We start from the raw sequence: 9,095 nt of genomic DNA, 5'->3' as shown, positions 1-9,095 counted from the left end.
GAACTAATATAGCGAATCTAAATATGATCAAAAGATGTGTGTACACTGTGGAGCACTTGGCAGAATTGAGAAAAAATGAATGATATGAACTAAAGGGAGACGATAAGATTTATGTTAATATATCTAAAGTTGCTTTTCTTTCTTGAACATGAAGTATTAAATTGGACATAGTATAGGAAACGTTGGATATAAATCGTATCGCCAGCAAGGAGACATTGTTTCGAATGTTACCCACAGAATGTGTAAAGGCTAGATGATACACTGCTCGGAATAATTGGAGGATCTCGAGTTCGAAGAATGAATCGTGTATGGGGAATAAAAGAAATTCTGTTTATTTAATAACCAAAGATTCCATCGAATGTGGTTAACTCGTATTATTACCAGAGAATGTAGAAGAAAATGAAGAATAAATATTAAAAACTGGAGAGAATAATAATGAGAAGCGAAATCCGTGACGATACTTCGAGACGTAAACTAACGAGGAAAATATAATTTTCAATTATTGGGAAATTATTGAAAATATTCAATTACGTTATTAAAAATATCATATTGAACAATATTGGATTATTCTTGAAATATTTAATCATTATTCAATATTTTGAATGGTCTTCGAATATTTTCAAGTAATTGAAAATTTTTGAATGGTCTTCAAATATTTTCAAGTAATTGAAAATTTAATTTTCCTCGCTAGTATGATTCATTCCTATGATTCAATATTTGTAATTGAATAACATTCAACAATGTTGAATAATAACTTCGAATAATCGAAAATTCAATTCTCGTTGCTAGTTTACGTTCCGAACCATCGTCTCGCTTTTTTCTTTTACATTCTTTATTAATTCTTCGATATTTTCGGTCTTCATTTTCTTCTTGGAACTGCAATTTCGAACAGACGAAAGTGTTCCTTGAAATTGCTCAAAATTCAGCTCCAGTTCCACGTGTTTAATTCACCATAGGACAGAATTTTTACTGGAAGCTAGTATTTATTCGTCTCGCGAATGGCAGGTTTGGAATAGAGCGTTTTTGGTACCTGCTAACGGGCTGGAATTATGCCGGATTCTTTCTCGTTTTCTCCGCCGGAATCGAACCGGAATCGAGGAGACTCGAGGAGAGTCGACGCTGACGATTCTCCTGCCGGCTTGTTTCTCTCTATCTTTTTGTGTCTCATTTCCTTTCAGTGTCCTCTCTCGCTAGAAATACTTTGGAAATTTCTATTCTCTGGAAACCTTCGTCAAATGAAGTCATTAGATGCAAGTGTTCGTAATTTTATTGGCTCAGCCGATTGGGGAATTTTTCTAGGAAAATTATCGAAGAAAATCTGTAGCTGCTTTAGCTAGAAAATAAATAAGATTGTATAATTTATCGTTTAATAATATTAGGGGAACCGAAAAGTAATGTCATTTCTTTTACATTAAATTCAAACACGTTCTTAATAAATTTCTATTTTTAATCAATTATGTAATCACCCTCGTTATCAACAGCTTTTTGCTATCTAATGTGCAAATTTTCGATGCCAAATCGATAAAAAACAATGTGTTGATGAATGATAAATAAGTATCGAGATTCACAGAAACGACATTACTTTCCAGTCTACCTGATAGTTTAATAAATACATCAGTTGAATGTATAAATAGTCACGGAATAATTCCCTAAAATCAAATTTATACGGAAGAACGTTAAATTCGAAATACCCAAGTTTGGAAACTGATGTTCCACTTTTGAGGAGTGCCCGCCGAGCATAGAACATTACGGAAGTACAGTTTCAGAACTCGGAAGACGCTGTTTTCCTGGTGTGGTACCAATTTTCCAGACGTCTCCCTAACGCCAAACGATGTACAATTTACAAAAATTGTCGTTTCGAACCGACTTTCCCCACGAACTTCCCAGAAAGGTTTAAATGTATATCTCTGTTTCTCTCCAGCGAGAATTATTAAGTCGTAGATAGATAAGAATAAGCTTTCATTCGTTTAATCCCTTGCACTATTTTCACGAGTGTGACTCGTGATGATAATTTTAGACCAAACTTGAAAATTGCGAGTCAGGCCTAAATTCAATTTTTTTTTTTTTTTAAATTTGATTGCATACCTGTGCATTTTGTAGTGTCTCGTACGTTCAAATAAGCACATTCTTATAAATGCATAAAAATCCGCAGTCCAGTCATAATAATATGAAACATTACTTCCAGCCCATAATTATTCACACCACCATCCGCACGAATGCATAAACATATAAAATATCAAAAATAAGAAACACTTATTACAATGACTGTCAGACAGAAAATATTTTTAATTAATGCATACACAAACATGAATCTCCACAGACATCCACAGTCTAACAATCTTAATTACAGCAGTATATATCCGTTAGAACTTTCACGTAATTCAAACCGTTCGATTTTCCTTTCAACAATTTCCCATCAATTTTCCTCCGATTTTTTCAAGCATAGCAATTCATTCAGTCACTCGCTCGAACTGTTGAAGTTTTATTTAGATTCTAATGTTCGTTTAGGAAGCACAGGACGAACGACGCCATCGTTTTCCTCGCTTTTTCCAAATTTTCATTCGGATAAGAATTTTCCTCGTCTCTGTTACGATACATCCACTCGGATTTTCGCGTTTTTTTACCCTCTCTGGCGGCCGACTACTTTCGGCCTGGACAAATTGAATTTAACTCCGGCTAATACGCTGGCCGAAAGAGCGCGTATTTCGCCGCTTTGTCCGGGTACACATCCTGGAAATCAGCGATGATTTGTGTGTCTCCGGCGCCGGGCGACGGATTTTCCCTCCTTTTTTTTTTTATCCTCCCCCTCGGCGTCGGAGGATCGAGATTGAATTTCTTGCGCGTCGTCGCGCTTTTCCCCGGTTGTAGCGATTTTTACCAACCCCCGCGACGCACGATAATCGCGTGCTGATCACTATCGCGAAGCGGAGTCGTTTTCGCGTATTTTCTAAACGCTGCTCTTAGAAGTTCGCGCTTTTCCGAAAATTAAAGGAAAACTCGGAGAAATTAATCTTCTGACTACGGGACGATTTTCGCTGAAAATTTTGAGCGGTGCAGAGGTGTGAATTTGATAAAAATATGAGCTTGTAGGGAACGATACAGTCACAGTTGATTAATAGGACGTTTCGTTCGAAAAATAAACATTAAATAATACTTTCTTTTAAGTTGCGATTCTGTATCTACGAAAACACGAATTTGGAAAGGTGAGTTATCAATGTTTATCGACGAGTTATCGAGTAGGAATATGGAAAGATTTGTTTCTTGAAAGATCTTTCTTATCGCCAATTTATCATCACGATGAATTTGATCGACGTTGCTCGATGGTAATTGCTCCCTACTAAATATACCCCATCAAAATAAACAAACGGGTTGCTATAATTGGTGTTACGTTGAATGGAATTGTCCGAGGCGTTAGTAGTTGTCGAGTAGTATATTGGTATACTTTATATTGTTCAGTTTATTACTACACTGATACAGATTTGGCGCCGACAGCGCTCCTGGTGTATCGGTATCGTTTATAATGATACGATAATAGTGCAGCAACCACGCAACAACAACTGGTAATTAGTTTTCACGCACTCGAGCACTGACACTGGCGACCCAAAACTACGGCATCCTGATTAATGGGGAACACCGTGTTAGGAGGCCAAGCGATAAGTGTTTCTCAGGACACTTTTTTTTCACAGAAAAGAATTTATGTAGCCTTTTTTAATGTTTAGAATATTTTAGGCACTGTGTGAAACGAATTGCGAAAATCTCTAAATGTACTTTAAAGCATGTCTAAAATATTCTCAAAGTTGTACAAAAGTTGAGTAAATTCTTCTGAATAAAAAGTAGTCACGTAAAACAATTAATACTTGTCCTCTTAGTATGGTTCTCCCTGTCGCGACTGGCGGATATTTTACATTTCCAATACGGAGTACCGACGAGAATAATAGTATTCTCACGATAAAAATTACGAAATATATTTTGAAATATGTAGCGTTATAAATTAAAAAGATTTTCATACTTTGTTCGTAGCCAGGAATAGAATTTGACGAAATAATTTGGAAAAAGAAATTGTCGTCCATCAACGGAATAGAGTCCTCAACCCCTGCAATGGAGTGCAACGAAACTATTAACACCTGTTTTGCATTTATCGTGTATTGGACCCTCTTTAAAACGCATCAGGCGCGTCGATAATTGTCCGTATCTCTATACTAGCACGATTTCTCAGTCCCATTCTCGTTCCTTGGGCGATTTCGGCTCGCTATGGAACCGAATGTTGGCCAGAAATATCAATTTGCGCGAGAGTGGCAACAGTTTGCTTGATTTGGCACGGTCCAGCTTAGGTTCCGAAATAAATCTTCGCTTGGCTGCCCGGAGGTCTCCGAAAATCGATGGGTCTGGACGATTTTAACGCGAGTAAACGCGATCATGCTTTGCTCCCTGTACTGGTCGAAAAATCTAAAAAAAAAAATTGTTTAAACATTTCCTTGTTTTCACATAATAATTAATAGCTTGTATTTTCGCCAAGTGTCTTATACTTTCCACTAAAGAATAGAGAGCATCTTAACGAAATCTCACCTTGGATGGATCAAAATTAACGATACCTGAAATTTAAAAATTCACTTATATACAGGGTGGGCGAAATAAATTTGACTCTACTCTCGCAATCAGACGCGTGGAAAGTCGGTTGCAGATAAGAGACATCGCTCGCCGTTGATCGCTTCTCTAGTTTTTATTTTGCACTTCGATCAACCCTTTGCCAGGATGCATTGCCTTCGCAAGACGCGAGCTTTTGGCGATCACAATGAAAAGGACCAAAAGTAGGGTCGAGGAAAGGACGAAACAAAGACAGAGGAGGCCTACACTAGCCGCTGAATAACGCATGACTGTCTGGCTTGAAATTATAGCATTTCACCCCCTCTAGCTAGCGGGAACCTACCCCTTGGCTCTCGGCCGCACTTGTTCGCTGCGCTATCATTCAATTATGCATCCAGCTTCGCCCACGACGACCCCCTCTCCCCGTCCTCCCTTTGCTCTTATTATTATTTTCCCGCGCTTCGCTTCGCCGTCTTTTCTCGGCCTAAACAGAGGGTTGGAGAGAAGCGACCAATGACGGGGATGTAGATTTATCGGAGACCGAAGTTAACTGTATCTCGAAGGAGCTTTTTTTCGAGGATATTTTGGGAAATGTTAGGTCGAGGGATGTTCTAGTTCGAACGATTTAATAAACATCGATTTTCCGGAATTTTTGTCGCTGCGAAATTGTAAGGAATCAGGGAAGTGTTTATGTTAGGTAAATAAATTTTTCAAAAATATCAGCTTGTGGAAGACGATGAGACGAAACTTTTTTGTATTTGCAGTTTATTCATAGGACGCTTAGTTTGGAAAATAAAAATTGAAAAGTTAGAAGTTCGTTGTAAAAATTGAATTTCAGGCAATAGGTCTTTCTAAGTCTTCAATTTTTATTTGTGAAACTGAACGTCGCATGAATAAACTGTGAATACATAAAAGTTTCGTTTTATCATTCCCTATAAGCTGATATTTTTTTTAAACTCGATTGTTCGACTGTTGGTCTCTCTTTCTTTAAGACAACAGCAACAGAATCAGACCACTACAAGATCTCAGGAAAGAGGTCTTCTAAGTTTTCAATTTTTATCTCTAAAACTAAACGTCGCATGAATAAACTGTGAATACATAAAAGTTTCGTTTTATCATTCCCTATAAGCTGATATTTTTTTTAAACTCGATTGTTCGACTGTTGGTCTCTCTTTCTTTAAAACAACAGCAACAGAATCAAACCACTACAAGATCTCAGGAAAGAGGTCTCCTAAGTTTTCAATTTTTATCTCTAAAACTAAACGTCGCATGAATAAACTGTAAATACATAAAAGTTTCGTTCTATCATTCTCTACAAGCTGATATTTTTTCCAAGTCCACGCCTATAATCCTCTTAGAATTTCCAGCAATCAAAGGGTTTGAGGGGGTTCATTCGACTAATTTTCTAAAGTAAAATGAAATAAGATAAAAATTACACTTACTAGGCCCACCTTCTATAGTGATTCGACTTTGATGGACTTTCATGGTATCTTGGTATCCCTTTCGAATACAATTTGGGTTATGCAGGGTCAACAGGTGCAGAATCGTGGATTAATCTCCAAAAGTCGTGACAAATGCTCCGTTTACACGGCCAGCTGGATTCCCGTGGGACGCATTTACCGCGAAAGAGGTCAGAATTTCGTCGTGAAATCTCTCGGCAGTTTTCTCGAAGCTCGATCACGCGAGTCAACCTGTTCGGCCCCTCCGCCCCCCTTGGTTCAAGGTCCGCTTTCCCGCGTGCCGAGTAATTGCTTGCTTCGGTCCCGATTCGTTCACACGGAAGCAACGCCGGCGCTTCCTCGATCGAGCACACCTGATTACGCGTAAAGAAAGATTAACATCGAGATTAACGATCGACCTTCTCGAATCCCGCTCGCGACTACCGCCGTCCAATGGCGGATCTACCGGATCCAGCTCAAAAAGATTACACAAGGGTGGAAATTATAATGCAGTCGAATATCTTCGAAAATAATTGATTACTCGCAGAAACGTTTCTGACTTCTCTCTGTGGACACAATTGGGGTAGTAGATTGTATAGGAAGTTGACATAAACATTGTTCGAAACACCAAACGTGTTCAGGATCCATGGATCATTTTGAAACTAAAGTACAAATAAAACATTCACACCTTTTTTCCATTTTCCTGCAAACTTGACTTTGAATTCTCTTGAGTAATAGGTCGGTGAATTCGTCTTAAAACGCACTATTCGACTGTACAAAAAAACGTATCGTTCCATTTAAAATGATAAATTGATAAATCGATGGATTAGGTCTAACCTATGTGCAGAAAATTTCTCCTCTATGAGCATCGCTGTTCTTCGGTGCACATTGATGTCGTAACATAAGTGCCAGCCCGAGTTGGGTGTCTTTTAACCACGATGAATCAGAGAAGTAGCAAGTCGAGACTTGTTGTGTTATTTTACAGACATCGTTTTCTTGATCTCAAACATCGCCTGTTGAAATTCGAGACTCGTCACTCGAGCATCGATACACTTGGCATAGTAATTGCCGGTCGTGTAACGTGTCGGGTGCAACTAGCCAGGAAACTACATGATTTCGTTCCGTTTTGTTTCAGGAAAGCGACAACCTTTGGTGGGACGCATTCGCGACCGAATTCTTCGAAGACGACGCGACCTTGACCCTCACGTTCTGCTTGGAGGATGGACCCAAGAGATACAGTAAGTGTGCCATCACTATTTAATCCTTAGAAACCTTCTTTTTCATATTAAATTTTTAGAAATATCAATGTGTTTGTTATGTGAAGAATTTTGTTCGCGAAACTATAGAAAGTCTGCTTCGGTTACTTAGTAAATATTTTTTATAGCGAAAGTAGGAGTCGATTGATAATTGCAAATAAGGATTTTGTAATATTTATACCATCAGTAACGTTACCTTGATTTTTCTTACGTTCTTCAAATATATCTGCTCCTGTTTCTTTAAATTTAATTTGGAAACATTTTCTTATTAATACGGTTAGTATTTATTAATAAATGTATAATTATGTTTTCTTTTTCTTGTTTGTATTCATTATATTTATTTAGTTAGGGTCAACACGGAAAAATGAATTTTTATTTAAACGTAAAAAGAGGTAATTTATTTGGATTTTTTTATTTTTTAATTACACACCGAGTTCCTTAAAATATTTTAATATTAATCGTTAGACGGCGGATTTTATGCATTCATGACGTACAATAATATAGAAAACATACGTAAAATTGTACATAATGTACGCTGAATATATTCTACAATCATTATAATGTTATTCATTTTGCATAACACCTTGTGGTGATGTTTAGCACGTGTTTATTATATTGATTTATATAATAAATGCATAAAATCCGCAGTCTATCAATCATCCATCTCCGTTAAATCGCAGGACATATCTTCTCGAGAAATCCATCATACCTTCAGAAACAAATCAAAATACAAACCAGTTCTCTCCGTGGCGTCGGCCAAAATAATTGCGACGTAGCTTGAAGCGTATCAATCGGATAGCCCACCTTAACACCTACGTGACCTCGCAAAATCCTCTTAGATGTGGACAGCGCGCCGTAGGGACGCTCGCGAACCTGCGTGCGCTATCTCGAACAGCGCTGCTTTCCGAGGAAAAACGCAAATGACGAAAGTTGCCGCGAGTGAAATTTGAAAGCTTTTTCATTCCACGCAGATTTTCGATAGAATTAACGATAAGCGAGAAACGCCGATCCTCGCAGTGACCGAGTCCCTCTTTATCCTGCAAAACAGGATGGAAAACGTGTATCAGGAAACGATACGATACTTTTCAAACGATATTTCCTATACCGGACAATACGTCGCGCAATTCATCCAGTTCCGAAATAATTACGTGCCACCGCAGAGCAATTTTGCAGTCGGTGGATTTTAAGTCCTCCGTTGCCTCCTCCGTTCTCATTGGCGAATGCCACAGTAACAACGTGATTACACGTCGCATCCCATCGTCGACGAGCGCGAACGACAGTTCCGCGATGCGCATTACAGATGCAATAAGATGCACCGCGGTGCGCGAACGTCCTTGAATGTAGAATTTTCCGATCCCAGAAACCAGACGTCGCACGCTATCATCGTGTATCCCGTGTGTCGGGTGCCGCTACATTATTTTATCTCGTCTTTATCCCTCTATCGCGTCGTTATCGACTTTTTTCCTGCTCGATGCTTCCGGTGAATAGCGAGTCGACATCGCGACCGAGTGTCTAGATACAACCGTTGACGGTTATTGCTGTTAGGCGATGGCCAAGTGGCCTACTAGGAGGCGACGATCAACCCTTTGGACTCGAAGATGTTTTCACTGGGGTGAATTATCATGAGCGATATCTCAGTTATTAGGGGTTGTAGAGTAAATTTATATGGGATAAAAAAGATTCCAAATTTTGTTTTCAGTATGTTTTGTTATTTACGAATTTGCTGTAAATGCAAAAGTAAACGAGGTATCATGCATTTTATAGTGACTTCGCGAACCAAGCTTCTGGTAGCCAGTATAGATTTAATCGGGAAGGT

The 9,095-nt window shown here is 38.5% G+C and overlaps 1 protein-coding gene across 5 annotated transcripts in view; it reads left to right on the top strand.

Annotated features, from left to right (window-relative positions):
• LOC128893021 (LIM domain-binding protein 2) overlaps nt 1-9,095 on the top strand; it is a 175,582-nt gene that overhangs the window by 159,398 nt on the left and 7,089 nt on the right. For all 5 annotated transcript variants that reach the window (XM_054153731.1, XM_054153729.1, XM_054153728.1 and 2 more), the window contains one exon: nt 7,159-7,261. In XM_054153731.1, coding sequence (XP_054009706.1) covers nt 7,159-7,261 — 103 coding nt within the window. The remainder of the gene's footprint in view (nt 1-7,158; nt 7,262-9,095) is intronic.

The sequence above is a fragment of the Hylaeus anthracinus genome, unplaced genomic scaffold (assembly GCF_026225885.1).
Source record: "Hylaeus anthracinus isolate JK02 unplaced genomic scaffold, UHH_iyHylAnth1.0_haploid 2, whole genome shotgun sequence".
NCBI lineage: Eukaryota > Metazoa > Arthropoda > Insecta > Hymenoptera > Colletidae > Hylaeus > Hylaeus anthracinus.
This window is presented reverse-complemented; position numbering and strand designations above follow the sequence as displayed.